This window comes from Crotalus tigris, unplaced genomic scaffold, assembly GCF_016545835.1.
Source record: "Crotalus tigris isolate CLP2741 ecotype Arizona unplaced genomic scaffold, ASM1654583v1 scf7180000024349.2157984, whole genome shotgun sequence".
In the NCBI taxonomy this organism is placed as follows: Eukaryota; Metazoa; Chordata; class Lepidosauria; order Squamata; family Viperidae; genus Crotalus; species Crotalus tigris.
The window spans coordinates 220,338-244,240 of record NW_024100518.1 but is presented as its reverse complement, the minus strand read 5'-3'; the positions used below and the strand labels follow the sequence as shown (position 1 = coordinate 244,240).

The window sequence follows — 23,903 nt, the reverse complement described above, 5'->3', positions numbered from 1 at the left end:
CCCTAAGCGAATAATCTCAGACAGGGGGGGTGCAATTCACAGCGAAGTTTTGGAGAAATTTCCTTACATTGATTGGATCATCTCAAGGGTTATCATCTGCTTTTCATCCAGCCACCAATGGGGCCGCTGAAGCCGCTAACAAAATGGTGGAGCAATATCTTAGGTGCTACGTTTCTTACCAACAGACGAACTGGACTGATCTCCTCCCTTTTGCGGAGGTGGCATACAATAATTCCGTGCACAGCAGCACCGGCTACACGCCTTTCAAAGTAGCCACAGGGAAAGAATTCAACCCAATGCCTGAATATCCTCAGTTGCCCTCCGCTTCACAGACACTTGATCAATGGGTGAGAGGATGGGAAGAAGTTTGGAAAAACACAAAAACTGCTTTAAAAAAGACTTTTGAAACCTATAAAAAGCAGACTGATAAAAAGAGGGCTCCCCAAAGAACATTCCAAGTTGGGGAAAAGGTCTATCTGTCAACTAAATATCTACGCCTCAAATTGCCCAGCAAGAAATTGGGACCAAAATTCTTGGGGCCTTTCCCCATAGTAAAGGTCATCAACCCAGTCACAGTACAACTAAAACTCCCTAAACTGTTAGGGAAAATTCACCCAGTTTTCCATTGTAGTTTGTTGAAGCCTTATCGGGGCTCCACTTTGAGACCTCCTCCAAAGAAGGCACCTGGACCCCTCGTAGTGGCAGGGCAGACCCACTATGAAGTGAAACGTATCCTTGACTCCAGAATCTTTAGAGGAAAATTACAGTACTTGGTACAATGGAAGGGATACCCATTGTCTGAAGCCACCTGGGTGAAATCTAGTGAAGTGAACGCTGACAGATTGATCGAAAAGTTTCATGTGAAACACCCCAGCAAACCAAAAGATAACCCTTAACATATGCTTTTGTTTCCTTACAGGATCTGTCCTTCTTGTAAGGGGGGCCGGATGTCAATGCTGCAAATACTGTATATTCTTGCTTTGACAATATGCAAAACTGTCTGGCATTTATTGGGTTAATACTTAGCTTAGACTGGGCGGGGGGAAAAGCCCGGGAAAGAAAGAGGAAGTAAACGTTTGACCTTCTCACTAATTGGATAATGTGACCTGTGACTGCATGAGAAGGGAGGGGTTGAGCAAGGAAAGCTTGATGCCAGCGACAGGAAGTTCAGATTCTGGCATCAACCAGTCCATCATGGTGACCGGCAAAACTGTAGCTCTGAAAATAAAGATTTTAGGAAACATGCCTGAAAGTTCTTTGAAGTGCTTCATTAGTTGGAACCTGTGACACCAGGGGTGAGAGGACATACAAGCAGTTACTGTGGTTGCATAGAAGCACAGCTGGGCCAGAGGTGGATGCTACTGGGGGCAAGAGGACATGCAAGCTTCAGGAAGGTTGCACACAATTTCAAAAAGACTGCATGAAGCCATGGGAACAAGGCCTACATTAGCCAGCAGCTGCCTTACGAAGAACCAGGCCAGGCAGATGTTGTCAGCAACAGGAGGAACAAGATGACGAAAGTCAGCTGGAAACAGCAATAGCGATGGAGTACTGAGTGGCAGGGTAGCAGAGTGACCAAAAGGGCAGAGATAGGAAGGAGATTAGGTGGGTGGGGAGAAGTTGAAGTGCACCCTGCAGTTGTATATGTGGACAGTCATGATCACATGATGTCATGCTTTATAATAATGTTGCTTAGTGATGGAAATTTCAGTCCTAATTACCATAGTTAACCATGGACTACCTCTTTACTATATATTTATTATGTTATCAATTGGAATAAAATACAAAACAAAAAATCCCCCAAAACATACATCCAACAATAACAACAAAAAAGAAAAAAATTGAGAACACAAAAGGGAAAAAAATGACCCAAGCAACAAATAAAACCAACATTAAACATAGGGAAAAAAATCCATCCTGACTAGATGCTGAAAAAAAAATACAAAGGGAGGGGGGAGAATTTATCAGGTTTTTATTTTATATTTTGTTCACAAAATAAATGAAGCAAGCCCAAAATGTTGATATCTTTTTATCATTCAGACTTTCTTTATGTATCAGCATGAAGCTCTGGTAAGATTCTATGCCAAAAATTTGCAAAAATTGAAAAAATCCTAAAGGATAAATACTTTTTCAACAGAAGTGTATGCGCCTTTCTTTTATTTGGTTAAATACTTGTTCATAGCTGTATCTACATGATATTGATGGATTCAAGAGAAAAAATGTTCCAAAATTATGCCAGACGCATTTCATGTGAACAGTTGGAAAACTAGAGCCCAACCAAAAGTAGGTAGAACGAAGTAGAGAAAAGACTGCATTATAAAAAAGTTTCAAGTCTTAAAAATATCTTTAAATACCAATAATGAGAGTATTTTAAAGTATTATTGATAGTTTAATTCCATGGTGATTAGGAAAACATATTTTGGATATAGGAAATATATCTTCACAATTATTTTATTCCTTTTTTTTTTTACAAAAACTATCCCAAGAACATGTGCATTTTCAAATTCAGTTTTAAACAAAGTAATAAGATACAGTCAGTTAAAAAGCAGAGGCACTAAGCTTAGAATAAATGAATGCAGTAAAACCATATCCTAAGACTGAGTTTAATATTTATTGCTATATTGCTGCAGAATTTGAACAATAGTCACTGTTAATATCTCATATGAACAGTAATAGTTTATGAGAATTTAGATTTTTTTTTTTTTAGTATTCTATTTCAGTTCTTCCTCCATTTATAATTTTCATAGGAGCAAAAGGTAAAGCATACTTAAGGCATTAAGCGATTTGTTTTTTTGTAGTGTAGATTATGACTGGTTTCAAAGACAGCCACTATGTTTTTTTGAACAGATGTGTTAGAATGGAAGCATTTATCGGTACAGCATTCATTAAACACAGTGATCAGTGATATCTAAGAATCTTACACAACAAGACTCTATGTGACAGGTTTTTATGCTTCTAAACCACGGGTGTAATGTTTTCAGTAAGAGCTGATAATTCTGACCTGTTCTTTTGACATGAGTTATTTGCCCTACTCAGATTAATAACTTCACCTGTGGATAAAGCTCATCTAAACTGAAAGGCTACAGAAGTGACTGATCAGTGGGAAAAACTCTGTCATGCTATCCAGAAGAAAATATTGCTGCGAGGGTCATTAGGGGGAGAATCTTAGGAAAAGTTTGCTTGATTTTATAAACAAAGTAAATTCGCCTTCCCCATCAAAGAGAGATTGGGAGTGCAAGTTCCCAGAATTCCAGAAGTTTAATTCCCAGGGGTGCTAATTTTAACATGGTGAACTAGATGTCATAGCTGTCAGCAACTAAAAACATGAGCTATGCCATTCTTCTTTTCTTCAGTAACATTGATTATGCAAAACACATAGTGAATAATGGATTTATGGAGCTCCCTCCTGGGGAAACCATAGGCAAATCTTATGCTGTCCAGTTGGGCAAAACAGCTTAAAACATGATAGTTCACATAAACATTTGCATGCTGAACTTGCTCTAGGACTGTACTGCTGTAAAATTAGTGACCATATTAACATAATGTAACTCTGACATAATTGTTTTATTGTTGTATAACTAAATACTGCCTTGTTAATGTTTTCTTATTTTGTGTTCCTTTAGCTTTGCTGGGCTTTTATCGTGTTGTATTGCTTTAGCAGCACATTATAGATTGTTTTTACTATATTTTTTTCTGTGTAATGCTTTGGCTTCATTGGGAGTAACAGCAGTATATAAATAAAATTATTAAATGATTATTATAGTCTAAAATGTATTACTTGGATTTGAGTAGCATATACTTTTACTAAAGTATTATTATTATAGTTACCCCATTCTAAAAGCTTTTAAACTTTTACTAATTAATTTTACTAACAATCCACCCAACTCATTTCATTCACAAGTACTCTTACCAAGTGAGAACCCTTTATAATAATAATAAAGTTGGAAGTGACCTTGGAGGTCATCTAGTCCAACCCCCTGCTCAGGCAGGAAACCCTATACCTTTTCAGACAAATGGCTGTCCAGTCTCTTCTTAAAAACTTCCAGTGTTGGAGCATTCACCGCTTCTGGAGGCAGGTTGTTCTACTGGTTAATTGTTCTAACTGTCAGGAAGTTTCTCCTTAGTTCTAGGTTGCTTCTCTCCTTGCTTAGTTTCCACCCGTTGTTTCTTGTCCTGCCTTCAGGCACTTTGGAAAATAGCTTGACTCTCTCTTCTTTGTGGCAGCCCCTGAGATATTGGAATACTGCTATCATGTCCCCTCTCGTCCTTCTCTTCATTAAACTAGACATACCCAATTTCAGCAGCCATTCCTTATATGCTTTAGCCTCCAGTCCCCTAATCATCTTTCTTGCTCTTCTCTCTACTCTTTCTAGAGTCTCAACATCTTTTTTAAATCGTGGTGACCAAAATTTAATCGGCAACCCTGATTAAGTTGGGTTTTTCCTTATCAGGATGCCCTGGGATGTAGGACAAGAGGAGAGTCAAGTGAAATCCCCTCCCAAAGAGCTGCCATGAGATTTCCAGAAACTTGAAGTAATGGCTTCTTAGCCAGGAAATGGAGTCCTTGGGAAGGGGGGAAAGATTTACAGAGGAAGCTGCAGAGGCCTTCATGAGTTAGACTGGATACTTTATGGCAGAGGCCTTCAAACCTGGCCCTTTTATGACTTGTGGACTTCAACTCCCAGAATTCCTCAGCCAGCTGGCCTGGCTGAGGAATTCTGGAAGTTGAAGTCCACAAGTCATAAAAGGGCCAAGTTTGAAGACCCCTGCTTTATGGCCTGAAGGTTCATTTTACACAGGTGGTCCTTGATTTACAACTGTTTGTTTAGTGACCATTTGAAGTTGCAGTGGCACTGAAAAAATTGGCTTCAGACCTGTTTTCACATTTAACGACCGTTGCAGCATCTCCATGGTCACACTTGGCAACTGACTCATATTTATGATGTTTGCAGAGTCCTAGGGGGTCACCTGATCAACTTTTGCGACTTTCTGACCAGCAAACTTAACTTAACAACTGCAGTGATTCACTTAACAACTGTAGCACGAAAGGTTGTAAAAATGGGGCAAACCGCACTTAACAAATGTCTCATTTACCAACACAAATTTGGGGCTCAATTTTGGTCATAATCGAGGACTACCTTTATATTTAATTGAAGTATTTTCATACAGTCATTTTTGAATCGGCTTATTACAGATGCTCACTGAACATTTGTATCTATTTTACAAAAATGAATCAATATTGGGCAAGGGAGTAGATGCACGCATCAGAAAAGAAAAGCATAACATAAACCCTGCCGGCTGTCTCTAGCTAATGCTCATTTTAACTCATGTTAAACTAGTTTATATAATTGCCTCCAGGTAGGAGACTCCATTTGAGACATCCCCAAGCAAAAGCTGAGATCGAGTTGCTGTGATGCCTTGATGAAATCTGTTGAAAGAAAAATGTACATTTTTCTGTGATAATTTTTTTTAAAAAAACAAAATAATCAGACTTCCTACACCCACCAGCAGTTGCAATTCAATTTTTGACTTGGGATAGCTGTCTGTTACATTTCTTTGTGAATGTGCTTTGATTAAGGATGAAGCAGTGAAAGATAGAGCAAAAGTTGTAAAGAGTTTACTCTGCCCTTCATTATTTAGTGGAAGGTTGTGTGAAAAGAGCAATTGTTAATGAAAGAGTTCAGACTTTGAGCTAAACCTTCTTGTTACGTTTCTGATATTAATCAGATGATTAATCCCTTTCCAGAGTTTTCCAGAAAATGCATTAGTTACTATAGAAATCTAGCATAATATAAGTATTCCTATGTAATTTCTATTCCTGATGAAATAAATCTGTGTGGTATGAATCAGCCTGCAGTTTTCTTCTACTTTGCATATTGTGTGTGAAATTTTAGATTAAATTTATGAAAGACTATCTCTGAGCAGAGACTAACCATTTTATCAGCTTTGCTTTGTCAAGCACCTGCACACAATGAGTAGAACAGCAGGGCAGCTACAATGCAGGAACAAAAATAATAATAATCTGGAAACAGAAGATTAAACTAAGAGTGAAATGGTAGTCACAAGAGATATAAGAGGAAGAAAAGAAAAGGGATTTTTAAAAAGAGGAGATGGGGAGAGAAAGAATGAAAAAGAATTTTACACTCAGAAAGACGACTTGAAAGAAGAAAGATCATAAGAAATCAACAAACTGCAGTAGTAAAAGCTGCCTTGTAAGGTTCTTAAATTTGGTTTTTACTTAGTTGGATCAAAATTAAACAGCCTTCTAGTTTATATAGAGCAAACAATACCAAATGGCTCAGGAAAATAGTGATATCTTTCTCCAGCATGCTTCAGCTACCCAGCGTTAAAAATCCAATAAAAGGTCTCTGATATCTGTATCTGATTCATCGCGAACCATCTGAACTGCTTGTCCAATGGAAGCATCTGTGCTTCTGTAAAAACGGAGCAAGAGTTATTGTAACTGTTCGAATCCGGAGTGCTCAGGGTGAGTTCAGGGTCCAGGGTGACAACGTGGCATTGTTAGAAGTTCTGTGCTATGCTGCTCAGTGAAGGTCCATTAGTTGGTACTAAACATATTCATTAACTGAAGATCATGGGTAAGATAAAAGGTCATGTAGTTATAGTAGTAATAAAAATAAAAAGTGCCCATTAAAAAGTTGGGCTGTAAAAACATAGGTATTTTGATAAGACTTTATTGGTCATTTACCTAGATGCATTATTTAATCAAGATACACAATATATAAGCATCCAATAATTACTGTGTAAATGTATAATTCTTGATATCTAAAAAAAACCCAGCTCTATTTTGTTTATTTCTGAATCCCTGTAAGATTTGAATATGCCCTGCAGAGCGGACCTAATGGACAGATTACAGGTAGCCCTCGACTTATGACCAAAACTGAGCCCAAAATGTATGTTGCTAAGTGAGCCATTTGTTAAATGAGTTTTGCCCCATTTTACAACCTTTCTTGCCACAGCTGTAAAGTGAATCACTGCAGTTGTTAGTAAATTAGTAAGTGAATCTGGCTTCCTCATTGGCTTTGCTTGTCAGAAAGTCACAAAAGCTAATCACACTGCAACTGTCATAAATATGAATCAGTTGCCAAACTTCTGAATTTTGATCACATGACCTTGAGGATGTTGCAATGACCGTAAGAGTGAAATTCAGTCATAAGTTGTAGTGGTAGTAGTAGTAGTAGTAATAATAATAATAATAATATTGGAAGGGACCTTGGAGGTCATCTAGTCCAACCCCCTGCTCAGGCAGGAAACACTATACCATTTCGGACAAATGGCTGTCCAGTCTCTTCTTAAAAATTTACAGTGTTGGAGCATTCCCCGCTTCTGGAGGCAGGTTGTTCCACTGGTTAATTATTCTAACTGTCAGGAAGTTTCTCCTTAGTTCTAGGTTGCTTCTCTCCTTGATTAGTTTTCATCCGTTGCTTCTTGTCCTGCCTTCAGGCGCCTTGGAAAATAGCTTGACTCCCTCTTCTTTGTGTCAGCCCTAAGATATTGTTACTTTTTTCAATTCCATTGTAACTTTGAACAGTCACTAAACAAACTGTTGTAAGTCAAGGACTATCTATATAAGATTTCAGTATGGAAAACTACACATTAGGGTCACCACAGGCAATACAAACACCATCCCTCATCACTTGTGCCTTGACTGTGATGTTTACTGGTTGATCTTGGATAAGAATCAAGATGTACAGTATGCAGCTTTTTTCCAAATTTAAATATAATAGTATTTTCTCTTTTGGTTAATCATCCAGTGTCAAAGGAAAGAGTACAACAATACCCCAAAATGACAAGTCAGCCAAAATGCAAAGCTTGCAAGCATATGAAGTAATGAATATAGAACATCTTATTTCAAAACCCACACCACAATAGACAAAAAGCAATTTTCCTGACTTTTGCTTTCAAGCAAATTATATTACAGCTATAGCTTGGCAGAACAAAGAAGAGGGCTCAACTTATTTTCCAAAATACCAGAAGGCAAGACAAGAAACAATGGATGGAAACTAATCAAGAGAGAAGCAACCTGGAATTAAGGAGAAACTTCCTAGCAGTGAGGACAGTTAACCAGTTGAACAGCTTGCCTTCAGAAGTTGTGGGTGTTTCATCACTGAAGGTTTTTAAGAAAAGACTGAACAGCCACCTACCTGAAATGGTATAGGGCAGGGGTAGGCAACCTTGGTTCTTTTATGACTCGTGGACTTCAACTCCCAGAATTCCTGAGCCAGCATGGCTCAGCTTGGAAACCTCTCCCATTCCCCTCAGCATGGCTGGCTCAGGAATTCTGGGAATTGAAGTCCACGAGTCATAAAAGAGCCAAGGTTGCCTACCCCTGATATAGGGTCTCCTGCAGGGGGTTGGACTAGAAGACTTCCAAGGTCCCTTTCAGGTCTATTCTGATTAACACCAAAATGTCTGTCTAGACAGCTTCTGCTCTTTTGTTTATGTTTTGTTATTTGATTTGAAAAACAGGTAATTTAATATTTTCCCATTTTGTTTGATTTCATACAAGTGTGTTGTGATATATGTAATTATGTTACATATTGTTGTTGTTGTTAATTGCGAAGTCGTGTCCGACTCATTGCGACCCCATGGACAATGTTCCTCCAGGCCTTCCTGTCCTCTACCATCTTCTGGAGTCCATTTAAGTTCATGCCTACTGCTTCAGTGACTCCATCCAACCACCTTATTCTCTGTCATCCCATTCTTCTATTGACCTCAATCTTTCCCAGCATTAGGTCCTTCTCCAGTGAGTTCTTCCTTCTCATTAGGTGGCCAAAGTATTTGAGTTTCAACTTCAGGATCTGGCCTTCTAAAGAGCAGTCGGGGTTGATCTCTTCTAGGACTGATCAGTTTGAACACCTCGCAGTCCAAGGGACTCGCAGGAATCTTCTCTAGCACCATAGTTCAAAGGCCTCCATTCTTTGGTGCTCAGCCTTTCTTATGGTCCAGCTTTCACATCCATACATTGCAACTGGGAAAACTATGGCCTTGACGATACGTACTTTTGTTGGCCGGGTGATATCTCTGCTCTTTAGTATGCTATCTAGATTTGCCATAGCTTTCCTCCCCAGGAGCAAGCGTCTTTTAATTTCTTGGCTGCAGTCCCCATCTGAGGTGATCTTGGAGCCCAGGAAAATAAAATCTGTCACTACCTCCATTTCTTCCCCATCTATTTGCCAGGACTTGAGAGGGCAGGAGGCCATGATTTTGGTTTTCTTAATGTTGAGTTTCAAGCCAACTTTTGCACTCTCCTTCTTCACCCGTATCAAGAGGCTCTTTAGTTCCTCTTTACTTTCTGCTATTAGAGTGGTATCATCTGCATATCTTAGGTTGTTGATATTTCTGAAATGATGCATGCTGTGGATTTTTAATACAAGCAAAACTTGGGGCCTCCTTGACCAAGAAATTAGAAAATGTAAGTGTAATGTTAATACATCCCACAGACCTCAGATTCCAGGTATGGTTACTAGATTTCTTGATCTTGCATGACCAGTGATCGTGTTAGCTAGAAGATTAATGAATCAGATAGGGGAAGGCCAACTTACCTCAGTAATACAAAGCAGCTGCAAGGTACCATTACCTAGCGGTAAGTTGATAAATGCTGTTCTCTAAATGTAAAAGAAAGCATAGCTTAAATTCATATTCCTGTTCTTTAACCTGGAATTAACATCAGCTTCAATTACGAACATAAAATGCATTCCTTAAAACAAAACAAAAATTCTCCAGTTAAGAAGTTACAATCCATATGACTTTGGTAGCCAATCAGAAGATCTTAAAAAAAAAATATTTCTTGTTTTTTTTTATTAATATCCATATGGCAAATTAAGAGTTTATCTTAGTTGATATTTTATAGATTTTACTTTTCAACAGATTCACAGAATATAAAATTATAATAAAACAAATGCTTATAGCAGAAAACTAGTTTGACATTAAAGCTAACAAAATTGACATTAAAGTCATTCTAAAATAATAATGTAGCTTCATTCTGTTTAGTATGATCAATTTAGTAATTATCTTATTAACAGAATTCAGAACATAGCAAAAATGTGTCAGAATATTTGTCATTTGAAAGCCACTGAATGAAAAAAGAGTAAAGAAAATTACTTTATTTAGAACAAGATTGTATATATGGACAAGTTGTATAAAGAATTTAGACAGGTAGAATACGAACAGCAGGGACAAATAATTATTAGTGGCCTTATAATAATAGCTAATTAAAAAACATTTTTAGTGTAGATAACATTATTTGTTTAATGGAGTTCAAAATATGTTTAATGAATAAATAGTAATCATAACTATGAAGTTAGAAATAATGCTATTTAAAAAGAATCAATTTGTGTTACCATGAAAAAATAAATTTTAAATATGATACTAATGTCCCTATGAGATAAAATGAATTCTAGAGTTAAGAATAGTACAATAATGCTTTGGATGTCTTGAATTTCTGTTGTTGCTGGAATCTAATTCACTATTTAAAACATCTGAACTTCTATTTTGCAAACTATGAGAAGAATATGTAATTTCATCTATTCCTTTTTAATGTTCAGAATTTAGGAACATTTCCCCCAACTTCAATAATTACAATTTAAATCAGATAGATCCCAGATAATTTTCTCCACATCCTTTCTCTCTGGGTAGTCTTTAAGGCCAAACAATCCCTTGATGTTCCAAAAGCATTTAGCATTTGACACTGTGTATATTTGAATGTATCAAAATAAGGAAAGATAGGAATTTTGTTCCAAGATTATGCACTTTTTGCCTTCCCTGTTCCTAATGTTAGTCTAATAATTGCACTTTGAAGGCATGTAACAGAGTTGAATGTGACCACTTATAGTAACAACCAGCATTGATTTGCTGTCAGAGCACATAATGGATGCCAAGGTTATTGTTACACTGTTGCTAAAGTACATCTTCTTTTGAACTGCTTTCTTTTCAATTTGTTCCTTTTATTTTATGTTAGTCTACTTCCTATTCTGGACTTGAGTTTATTTTAAATTAACACAACCCACTGCGGAGTTCATAGATGTAGATCTAGTGGTTTAAAAATGTTGTGCCACCCATGAAAGATACCAAAACAATGTTATTATCCTGATAATTTACAATATTTGCTGTAGTGATATCAGAATTGCTTCAAATTCTACTGAAATCCTCCTCCTCCTCCTCCTGCTCCTCCTTCTCATCCCCAATGAGGCACTACCTTGACATGGCTGTGGGGTTTTTGTGCTCCGAGGAAAATGAGAGTTATGACACACAATTCAGCCATACATTACTGGACAGGTCTTATCAGGGGAAGCAGATGAAGTGCCTCTTCCACAGACTGCCACTCAGAAAGGGTATGTTCTGCATTACGTCAGTTAAATAATTTCCACTGACAGGATCCAGGAAGACAGTCCTCTTTGTTGTTGCCCCACCCATTGAGACAACTTACGTCCAGAGTGAGTAAGCCCCCCCCCCCCACTCTTCTGGCCAGGAGAGAAAGAGTTCTAATATCTTGCTCTGCCACTTGGCAGGGAGGGATGCAGTTCTGGGGGTGGACTGCAATGGTTGTAAGTGTGAGTGAGTCTGGTAAACACTGTATGTAAAACAGTGTGTGTAAATACTTCCCCTACAACAGTAGTGGTGAACCTATGGCATACGTGCCAGAGGCGGCACTTGGAGCCCTCTCTGTGGGCACCCATTCCTGCCTCCCCTCGCGCCCCCTCCTCACCAGCAGCCCCCCCAGATGAGAGTCACCCTGGGCATGGCCTGCGCAGAGCAGCGCAGCCAAGCACATAGCCACTGGGTAGCAGGGACAAGACTCCGCCCTCGTGCCCCATTGCGTGCAAATCATGCTGCAGGGTATGGGCAGAGGGCGTGGCCGCCATGGTGCTGCAGGGCTGCCTGGGTGATCTGCTGCAGAGGGCCATGGAGGCGGTGGGTGGCCCTGCGGGCGGGGCAGGGATGAAGCAGGGAGGGTGGGGCAGGGGTGGGGCAGTTTTGGGCACTCGGTCTCTAAAAGGTTTGCCATCACTGCCCTACAAAGATTTGATGTAGTTTATATGGATGTCTCAAGGAGAGAATACTGCAGAACTGAAAACAAGGTACCATCCCTCATTCTTCTACAGGTAGTCCTTGACTTACTCCCACAAATGGGACTGGAACTTCTGTCACTAAGCAATGTAGTCATTAAGTGAGGTATACCTGATTTTATCACTTTTGTCACAATTGTTAAGAAAATCACATAGTCATTAAGTGAATCCAGGCTTCCCCCATTGATTTTGCTTGTCAGAAGCTCCCTGGGAAGGTTGTAAATGGTCATCACCTGAGCCCAGGACTCTGCAGCCATCATAAATATATTCTGGTTGTTAAATGCCCAAATTTTGATTAAGTGACCATGGGAGACTGCGACAATTGTAAGTGTGAGGACTGGTCATATGTCATTTTTTTCACCACTGTTGTAACTGTAAACAATTGTTAATGAATGATCATAATTTGAGGACTACCTGTACATGTTTTACAGTGAACTCTTTTTCTGTTGTCCCTTAAATTTGACTAATTCTTAATCAATTTCAATAGTCAATAATTATATTCTTAGTTACAATGTATTCTTAACTGCTGACATGAGAGTCATCAAGTTTCATTATAGTGCTTGTTACTTATGACTATATGGGGTTAAACCTGAACTGGGATGAGAATCATGGTCAGTGATGAGCCACTCATGGTACTTTCTCCTAGGATCTAGGATGTGAGAGCCAATTAAACTAGTAGTAGCACTATATTCCTTCATTCTATCTAGGTATATCCGAAATATATTTGAAGGCTTAATCCTTTAACTATGTATGTCAGTCTCTTTTTACTTTTCTGAGATAGCCTTAAGATTCTAGTCTTTTGGGAGCTGAACTTAAGTATGTCATTAACAAATTGAACTGTCCCCATGCTATCTTCTATTTGAAGTTCAGTGGGACCCAGCTGTTTGGACATTCGTTTTTATTTCTCCTCCCAGAGAATACAAAGAGGTTGTTAGCATGTGTCCCATGCAAAGAATATTCAACGAATTTTACAAACATTGTTACAGAAAATAATACCAGGCAGCTATTTTAAGTGTCAGATTTAAAGCTAATGGAAAGCCACTAAGCCCATGCATGGAACAAGTACATAAATCAGTCCAATAAAACAGCTTTGTAAATATTTATGTTCTCTGTACACTCCATTTCATGCTTGCTTCCTTTACCTTCACCTCTTGAATTTCCTGTTTTTAAATTATACCTATGACTGGCTTTAGTTATCTACCTGACATTGCTTAATTAGTTACTACTTCCTCTAGTATCGTTTACCTTAATCCTAAATCTTTACAGACCTTAGGAGTTGGATGCAATTTTTAAACAAGTCTCAGTAGGTCTGATGTGGGAGGACTCTGCATGATCAATTTCCTGCCTGAGAGAGAATGGCCGGGCAGCCTGGCAAAAGGCCAATCAGCACCATTGGTGAAAGAGCTCAGGAAGTCATCTTCTTGACTTTCCTGACATCAGTTATTTCAAGTGGCTTTACGCTCAGTGGCCCAGGTTGACAGCCATTCTTGTTTCTCTGATGCATGGAAATAGTAGCATTTATGGGGACAGGATATTTGAATGGAGGTCTGGCAAACTCTAAACAAGGAGAAGACCATTTTGGGAAAGGTGACATCAGGTTTGATTTTAAATTATTGGTACGCATACTTCTCACTTATGAAAAAGTTGGCAAACCATGCTTTGCTTTGCCTGCTTGTTCAGAATAATTTAATCTATCTAAAATATCTGTTTCTACCAGAAAACAACAGATGCCTGAACTTGGATTTTGTGAGTTATTTGGGGCTTATACTTCCTAACATGTGACTCATAAAATATGCATGTGTAGTGGCTAAGGGGAAATTCATAGTTAAAAACAATGGTTAGGACTAGTCAGCATTTGTAGGACTAGTCAACATGTTTCCAACAGTGTTCAGGAATCCTAATAGCACTACTGTTTTTATTGTGTTCCCACTAAATATAGGAGGCTAAAAATGTATTACTTGCTGTACACTGTTTATTGAATTCATATTTGAGGAAAGAAGAGAAACTTTATAGGCCATATCCATCTATGAGGTTTCTTGGACCTTATGGTTTTCACTAGGACTGTGAAAGCCTGTGATTATTTCCTGCGCGTGTTTCTCTATGTGCACGCTCTCTTTTTATTGGGCAAAATCAGTGCCTTCACCTTAAGAGTGAAGAATTTTTCCCTTTAATTTTCACCACTCCACCCCCAATTGGATAAACATTTCAGTCCCACCCATTCCATGGATATCATCCCTTGCAGTCAGATTCTCACACTTTTCAGCCAGAGAATCCAATTATTAATTGATTTTAAGAAAGGTGCATCTTTCACCAAAAACATTATTCTCCTCCTTGACTGAAAGCATCTTTCCTACGCATTTCACAGTGTAAGCCATTGCCATAATTCCCAGAAATTGTGGCGGGAGGATGCCAGGATAGGAAAGTCTGGTTTCGATAAGACAAATGATTTTCCCTTTAGTCACTGCATATTTTATGAGTCACATGTTAGGAAGTATAAGTCCCAAATAACCATAAAATCAAAGCTCAGGCAGCATCTGGGAATATGAAGGTTCAGGTCCTACACTGAAAGATTCCTAGTGAAAACGGCATTGCCCCCATGTTAGTAAGACTGAATGTGGCTTCCGGTTTGCCATTGCAGCTGCTGCAGCCACTGGAAGACGAGCTCCGTCTTCCGTGTTAGGTTTCATTCCACTGGGGGACCCTGGAAAGGGTTGAAAGTTGCCCTCTAGGGGTGACGAACAAGGAGGGGATCCCTACTTGATTGTGGGAGGGCGGCAGCTCTTCCACTTGATGCGAGGCAGCCCTCCAAACCGGCAGAGGAAAGACTGGCCATAAACAATGTGGCTCGTCACCAGGCTTCAGATAGTCGAAGTCACACTTACCACCAGGCACTTCTAAAGCAACGCAGATGAAACTGGGTGAGATCCAATCTTCTCTCTAAGATCCTAAGTATTTTTCTTCCTTTAAAAGCTGCCCAAAGTATCTTTCCCCCTGTGAGGAGAGAGGGAAGGGAATTTCTATCCCACCCTCTAAGAATACTGGCGACTGACTACCCAGGGAGTTAAAGCATTTAAAGAATAACTTTAATCTAATTAGATTTATATGTTTCTGAAACTTGAGGACTAAAAGTTTTCTTATTTTCACCGAAGACTTTTATTTTTATCATAAAAAAGAAATAAAATTGGAAAAAGGACTATAAAAATTTTGGACTTAAAAAACTTTAAGCAGCATTGGTGACATCTTATGGCAAAGCTTGGTATTACAACTTGTTATTCCCTAAAGGAGACTTGGCTTGAAGCCCAGACTACAGATAAGTCTCTTTTAACTTTGATAAACACCATCTGTGAGAGGTTCAGCTGTAAAGAGAACTTCTGGGTAGCATGGCTGGCCTCCTTGAACTATGAATGTAAACCTTTATAGATTTTAGAGCTGTATGTGGGGAATTGCCTTCCTACTTTTTTATTTGAGGAATATTGGTCATTATTTGAGATGATGAAATACCTTGGATTATAAAATCTTACTTGACAAACGACTTTTACTATAAAGACTACTTACAAACATGTGAAATAGAGGTCCCATACCCAGCTATAAAATTATTTTCACTGTCTGATTTCAAAGTCCTAAACCTAACACACCATTAAGAGAAGATGGATGAAGATCAGGAAAAGATTCTTTCCATGCTGAAAGTAATACATGAAACCATCCTTTCAGCTTGTGACGAAATAAGATGTTACAGAAAAGAACAAGATGTCAGTTTAGATATACAAACTCAAATTCCGACTACAACTAAAGAACTAACAATGCAGAAGGTAACAGAAGAAGTGGAACAATCAAATATTAAGACAGAGAACTCAATTGACCAACAAATACAGTCAATGGAATATCCAGAAAAGGGGCTGACAACACTGAAAATGGAAAAGACTTTCTATATAAATCAGAAGAGATTTGAGGAGCAAGAAGAACAGACTGAATGGAAGATAAACATACCAGGACAATTATGGGGATTTGAAATAATAGGGATTTAAGGAATACAAATGGGCTAGCCCTTCCAGAAAAATGGCAACTAAATGGTCTCCCTTATTCCAAACAATATATATAATAATAGAGGGAGTTCTGTTTGATGATTTAAAAGCATTGACATGGAAGGCTAGTTGGCAAAGAAAGAAAGCCAAAATAAGGCTGAAGAAAATTGGAGTTTTGATTTATCAGAGTGGATTTCATATTACTAATTAGTGGGTCAAAGGGAAAAATTGAGATAAGGAAAAGTTTGGTCATTAAATTTAAAACATTTGGAAATTAGTTGAAAATAAGGATGCTATTTGTTTAATACTTAAAAATTAGACCCAAAAGAAAAAAAATATTATGAATATGTTTGATTTATTGATTAACTCAGATAATACATATAATGGGCTTTGATTTATTAAAGGGGATACTGTATTATTAATTAGATGATGTAAGATGGGGGGGAAATAGATAACTTTTAGGAAATAGAACAAGATTATACCAAATAGATAAGATGTGTATTTTGAACATTAGATTCTGTTATGAATTGAGATAAAGGAAACTTTGGTTATCTAAAACCTAGAAATTATAAATATCAAATGTTAAATTTGAATATTGATGAGAAACTAAAAATTGGGAAAAACCAATAACAGGACATTGATTGAATGTAAAGATTGAATGTAAAAGTAATTAAGATATGTATAAGCTAAAAAATTATTGATAAATGTAATTATGATGTTTTTATTTAGTTGATATAGTAAGAACTGCATTAGCTTAAATATGAGATAGTAGATATTAAGGGAAAAGAGAGGAAATATTTGAGGTTGTAGTTTGAGATTTGTACTAAAGATTTTTGTATGTTACTGGACTATTGATTAACCCAGCCACCATGTTGCTTTTTAAATACCTAAATGTAAAGTTAGAAAATTAATAAAAATATTATTTTAAAAAAAGACTGAATGCTGCTTTGCTGGCTATTGCATTGTCTCAGGAAGGTGGGGGAAATAATCCTACCCTTGTCACTTTCTAACAGGATAACATAAGAACTGTTCCAAGACTGAAAATAATACTTTGTTAACAAACCTTCAGTATTTCACACTCCTCAACGCTGGCTAATTTCTCCCTAATACCTCATTAAAATTCACAGTGGCTTTGTAGTCCTACTCTAATGGCTCTCCACTGGGGTAGGGATGGTGAAAGTGAGAACTGACAAATGGGTGTAATTTTCTTCCTGCCCTTCTTTTCAGTTTTTATTATCCCAGCTTCCATCCTTTGAAGGCTATCCAGATGATGAGAGTGGCCAAGTTGCAGTTCCACCAGGACATGTCCTCCCAGGCCCTTGCAACCCTGAAACAGGTCAGTTTTGCTCACTGGTCCTACAGTCTCTTTCTTCCTAATTGTTTCTGCAACCTCTTTTCACTCACCTCGCTTTCCAAATGTCAGTCAGAAAGCACTCTCCCACTTTTTTACATCTAAGCCCAGAGGCAATGGCTACAAAGTGAGCTGCTTACAGTTTCCAGGAGAGACTTAACTTTAATAGCAGTGGTTGGTAATTACTGTTCAGTATCTGAGGGGGTATCATTAATCACCCCAAACCTTGAATGGCAAATAGCTATTAAGTTGGATGAACAAGAGACTGTTTCAGTACCTTAATCTGCTTCTCCTTTTTAAATATTGATCATGTTCTGCATCTCACTGAACGGGGAAGGCAATGTAAATAGTAGTGGAAATGCTTCCTTTGATCATAAACTAGTAAGAATTCTGAAATTCACCTGAAATATTTGGGATGGAATGCTGATGAAAAAGAGGACAATCAAAATCTGAGTATAATTAAGTCATGAACACATTTAATTTAGTGCTGACCACTGCAAAGAACGTGTATTATTAAAAGATCTGATTGGAGGAAGTTTCTTCATATGAATTATTTGTAAACCAGTTCAGAATAGCAATACGTCGTATATGCATAATCTGCTCATCATTATTGAAAGGAAATATATTAGTAACTAACTTGTTTCTGAAAGCAGTACATGTTTTCCATTATTTATTTTGTTAACAATTCATTCAGCTCAATAGCAGTCTGAAACCAAATCTGTAAAAGTACTTAAACAAAATAATTTCCTGTAGAAAAATAAGTTACTAAAGATAATTAAATCTATTAGCTTGTTTAAACTTTAAAGGACATTTGGTGAGACAAAAAATAAGGTTTTAGTTATGTGGTATAAAGCAAGTTGGTTGCACATGAATGGTGTCCTATATATAGAAGTTCATTGCATGCAGACCTGAACCTGTTTCAGCTGGCTGCTCCTTATTTGGAGTTTCTTCTAAATTTGTGATAGATTTATAAAATGCACAAGACCTTCTGGAAAAGTCACTGTATATATTTGCTCGAGTTACATAGCTTTGTGACAGCTGCCTTATGTAATTCCCCAGCTGATTCTTTGTAAAGTTTCACATATTGTAGTTTAAGTTCCAGTTTCTTGTTTAAGGATGTAAAAGAAAGTTTCTAAAATTCAACTAATCTATTATAATGCTTTATCTGAGATTGTTATCAGATTTTTTTTTTTTTAATGCTTCTGTCTTATTTGTTAGGCTTCTGGCCTTTCTCTCACTGAGCTTAAGATGGTGCGTGTCTTCTGCCCATTACAAATCATCATTTAAGAATTAGCATTAAGTCATACACTTCTTATATGAACATATGTATATGTGCACACACACCCAGATGTGCACACGTAAATTCACGTTTTATTTGAAGGGATTGCCAAAATGGTTTAGTGATTAAGATGCTACACTACTAATTGTGAGACTAAAATTCCAATCTGACCTTGGCCATAGATGCCAGTTTGATGGCTTTGGGCTATTCACTCTTCTCAACCCTAGATTGGAAAGTCCAAAAATCTTTCTACTTACCTGCACTGGACCATCATGAAAGAATCTTCAGTGAAGATGCCTTCATGCTTCAGTAGATTGATTCAGGATAGTAGTAGTAATAACACTAACAATAATAACATTGTTGAAAGCTGATTTTGAGGTGCTACTATCTGTAATAAAATGTAATTAAAAATAAAGTTTTCAGTTAATTTCATGTTATTTCATAACTGTTATTTCTTTCACATTTAATTGATTTTGACATCTAGTAGCTTCATTTGATAGAATTGTTGAATTCCTAAGTCTGACGTCTATAAATGAGTGATCATTTCACTGCATCCCTGGAAGATATCCATCCATATCAATGTTATAATCTAGTTTTGCCTGTAATTAGAGAAATAGATTCCTAGCATACCTTCTGGAGATTAAACTTGGGTTAATCTTCATAATCTTCATAAGTCCTACACTAAACTGTAACCTCCAAAGACTCCTACAATTAAAGATATTTTAATTATATTTTTTCAAACTTCAAAAGATTACATTTGTGATCCAAAATAGACAAAGGGCAGATTTTATGTTTCGATACTAGTAGGACTCCTAAAAACAAAACAAAACAAAACTCTGCGAAGTATACAGAAAAATTGAGGAAATCAGGAAGAAGTCTAGCCTCCAAGAATTTTATATCACACAATATGCCAAGACTACTATAAATGATTGGAAATCTGTAAGAATTCAGTAAGTCCTCTGCTGAGACATTAAGCTCTTACCCCAAAGCATGTATAGTCCATCTGTATCAGTTTCCTGCTATAAAGGGACATAACCCAAATGTATCTGCTCCAGAATCACAGGCAGCCCTTTCCAAATAGATTCCATTTGAACTGGTTCCTTCCAGCTTGCCCTATGCATTATTTATTATATATGTGATGTAAATAACACGAGTGTGGCCTTTCTTTGCATCTCTAAGAAGCCTTCCTGTAATTGAGGGATAAAGGAGAAACTGAAACTATTTCCTCAATATCCTGGCCTTTGCTTTGTAGCCCATTAGCATGATGGACCTTGCTCTGTCCTTTCATCATGACAGCAGCAGAGAGGTGTATTTGCATACCTCTACATGTGTCTCTGATGTTAGGTAGCCTGTCCAATCCAAATGCAAATTAGACATAAATGAATGTGCTGGGCTTTTACTTGCACTTCCTTATCAATTACTTAATGAGTTTTATATTCTTGAGGAGAGAAGCCGTGTGGTTTTTGATACTATGCTGAGTATCCTATTTGTTTGCTCAGGGTAGCTCATAGTTAAATTCTTTCCTTTATTTGGCACTGTTGTTTCTATAGATCTGAATGCTAAATGAAACCTTTTTCAGACCATGGAGGAAAACAAGGCAGGACCAGTTCCATAATGCTGCTCTTATGCTACTAAGCTGGATTACCTTGAAAGGTGCACATATGTTTTCTGCTTAAACTAAACATATTCCAAAGCACATGGCATATTAAAATATATAGAGGCCAAGCAAAGGAGCATCAAGAGCAGTAAATTCCATAGCAATCTGGATAAACTAGTAGAAAAGAGGTTGCATTGTTATGGAATATATGAAGAGACAAGCTGAAGTGACAATCTATACTGGCGAAGTTGCAAATTGTTTTTTAGAAATAAAATATTCCAGATGGAGATATTTAGAGGCATACCATCAAGGATAACAGAATGTTTTTCTTCTGTATTTCTTCTGCATTTCAGGCTTATGATATTATAAAAGTGACTCATGGGACAGAGCATAGCCTCATGCAGGACCTGATGATACTTAAAGAAGAGTGGGAAGTTGGCATGTTATTATAATAAAGATGACGTGCAAGACACAACCTAGAAGGACAACAAAAAAGGAGACTCAGAAGAAAATAAGTATCTTTCTCAACCAAACATATGGCAGTAAAATCGCCATACATATTGAGTAGCTTTCCATTGATCTGAATTCTGCAAGAAAAAATAGTCTAGTTGTTTTATTATATAATCTTCACATTATTACTTTTGCTATTTCTCCAAATGAAATTTTTCAACAATCAGTAATTCCAGCAAGAACTGCTTCCTGCTGAGAAATGGGCTGAAAAGACACCAGGAAAATTCCAAGCTACAATTTGTTTGTAATTGAAAGTATAGAAAATGCTAATTTGTGTAAGTGCATTATTAGATGGGTATAAATTAAGACTCATACCTCCGAATACATTGCAAGTATTTGAATTTAGTTTCATCACTGTCCTTTTGTCCTATCATAAATTGCTCCCACAAAGTGTTCTCATTTCCAGGTATGCAGTGATTTGTTTTGTTTATTTTAGATGTATTTTTAATCCCACTTTTATTTTATTTTCTATAAATAACTCAGGATGATGAACATACCTAATACTTCCTCCTCCTATTTTCCCACAACAACAACCCTGTTAGGTGGTTGAGAGAGAGAGTTACTGGGCAAAGTCAACCAGCTGACATTCATGCCTAAGGCAGGACTAGAACTCAGTTTCCTTGCATTCCACGTTCCTTGTATATTTGTTGCACAGCATGCTTATTGTTAGATTATTAATCATGGAAATTGAAGATACAATTGAGATGCAAACTTCCAACAGTGTCATTTGTTAGCTGTTTGTTCTGAGTGATTCTGCCCTGAGTGATGTATCAGCATCAGAGGAGGAAGAGAGAGGGAGGAAGGGAGGCAGAAAGATGAACAGAATCAATTTATTCCTGAATCATCTGCATTCTTCCTATCTAGTAATACTGCAGTAATGTTTATGCCCCCAGATACAAAAGTTCTCAGAATGTGAATCAGCCAACAACAATTGCAGTTCACTGTATGCTTCCTACTAAAGACATTCCATTAAATGGGGAAGGTCTTACTTCTGAATAAATATACCTATAATTGTGTAGTTAATGTGTCTTTCCAATGCTAAGTGCTCAGTCTCGCATTCTTGTCCAATTTTATCCACCTTGACTAGCAAATTTTATATTCATTTATTTTGGGAAAATAGGCTAGTTCTTACCAGATGGAAGAAATTACCTACACAATTCCCATTCTGAGCAATGTTCTGTCTAGATTTGACTTGAAGCAAATCTCCAGGAGTGCAGAGATTCTTATAACAGAGTTTCTTGGATGGAACAACCCTGTGACTGAACTTGACATTGTACATGATTAAAAACTGAATCTTAGATTACGAAGAATATGCAACCCATCCTTGAAACTGCAGTGTAAATGCATGTTCTGAAGGCAGATATTGCTTGCTTTAAACAAGAACATTGCTATGTACTTTCTCCCCCCCCTTCCTTCCCCCATCCATTTTCTCACTTAAAATGCACACTTCAAATCTGCCAGACAAAAATCTGCTCACTTAAGTTTTAGTCCTCTGAAAAGAAAGCTGTAGCTCATTAGTCAAAGACATGCTTTGCGTGTGGGAGGTCCTAGGTTCAATTTCCTGGCATTTCCAGGAGCATCAGGAAAAATTCTTGCCCGAAACCCTGTGGAGATCGTTAGGGTTGATGCTGCTGAGCAAGATGGCTCAAGAGCCTCACTCAGTATCAGGCTGTTCCAAAGTTCCCAACAATCAACTCTTAGAAGGATTTGAAGTTTGTGACAAGAGTGAAATTTTGGGGGCCTTAATTTTTAATTCTTAAATGTCATGTCCGTTTAAGTCAGTAGCTTGAAAGCATTTATGACAATACGGTGAAAACACATTTCAGAGAAAATGAGCACTCTGGACATAAGTCAGAATGGCAACTCACAAATGCCAATACAGGAGTATAATCTCTTCCAAACTTTTGAATGTGATACCACAAAGGAAACTTCATGCACTTCCCTGGCCCAACATGGAGCCTAGTGTGATCAAAGATGGGGTTATGTCAGCACTCTGTCATAAGCATATTTCTTTTTAGCACAATAAACATTATTAGGAGAAAAGTCCAGATTGTTCTGTATATGACTGCACTTGATATACAGATAATTGCATTTGTGAAATGCTGGGCTCCCTCGTGCAGTTCAGAAGTTTCCTTGAAGATAACTGCTAATCCACACAAAACATAAAAATCAGAAGAAATCTAGTAGCATCCTTTCAGGCTAACCAATTTGATTAAAAGGCATAATCCTTCGTGAACCACAGCTCATCAGATACCCAGATAAATATGGTGATATGGGATTTTAACTGAAGTGGGTGGTTTTTAAGGTGCTGTCATACTCATTTTTATATGTCTTTCCTCATGCAGTGTCTAAAATGGTGTAAATTAAATAAGACATCATCCCCTCCCATTGATTCTGATTGAGTAACATGGGCTGAACTGCAGGTCTGGCCTTCACAGGCTGTCAGGTCAACCAAGCTTCACACCTTTTGTATTACTTTCCATTGATTATGATTTTTTGTGCTTGTCTCAGCAGCAGCAGTAAATGGAAAGGGCATTTATTTTTATTTGAGAGCTATTTGTTGGACAGATTAATTTATGGACAATAAATGCCGTAGAGTTGTAGAGTAGATGTGCTTTATGCTTTTCTCCCATTGGGGTGTTGATTGCAGGGGAGAAAAGGGGCGGGGGTTCATAAGTCTCTGAGAGTTAAACAAATGAAGGTGAATCAATTCAAGGTGAGGCAAAAGACTTCTTCCTATGTATATATATAAAAAAATTTACAAAGAAAACAATGATGGCATAACTATAATTTGAATATCAGATCAGAAGGTTCTCAAATCATGTCTTGTTCATAGACTTCACTGAATTGTTTGTCAATTCCAGGAACAAGTTTCTAGATCTTTTGTGCAAGTGGTCTACCTCATCATTTTAAACTGCCGTGCAACCAGGTGAAAGACTTGGCTGCACTTCATATAACTGTCTCCTGATCACACAAGTATTACAGACACACATTTTTTTTTTTGTATTTCATCTGACAGTTTCTTTCACATTCACGTCAGGCTAATATCAGTGAA

The 23,903-nt window shown here is 37.5% G+C and overlaps 1 protein-coding gene and 1 long non-coding RNA gene across 7 annotated transcripts in view; one reads left to right on the top strand and one right to left on the bottom strand.

Annotated features, from left to right (window-relative positions):
* Positions 1–19,130, bottom strand: part of LOC120300693 — a 43,535-nt gene extending 24,405 nt beyond the window's left edge. The window contains exons 1-2 of the long non-coding RNA XR_005554716.1: positions 18,999–19,130; positions 9,567–9,629 (exon numbers count right to left, since the gene is read on the bottom strand). This is a non-coding gene — a long non-coding RNA (uncharacterized LOC120300693). The remainder of the gene's footprint in view (positions 1–9,566; positions 9,630–18,998) is intronic.
* SMYD3 (SET and MYND domain containing 3) overlaps positions 1–23,451 on the top strand; it is a 326,831-nt gene extending 303,380 nt beyond the window's left edge. For all 6 annotated transcript variants that reach the window (XM_039327012.1, XM_039327013.1, XM_039327018.1 and 3 more), the window contains 2 exons: positions 17,339–17,447; positions 20,692–23,451. In XM_039327012.1, coding sequence (XP_039182946.1) covers positions 17,339–17,447; positions 20,692–20,790 — 208 coding nt within the window. In that variant the 3' untranslated portion in view covers positions 20,791–23,451. The remainder of the gene's footprint in view (positions 1–17,338; positions 17,448–20,691) is intronic.
* The last annotated feature ends 452 nt before the right edge of the window (positions 23,452–23,903 follow it).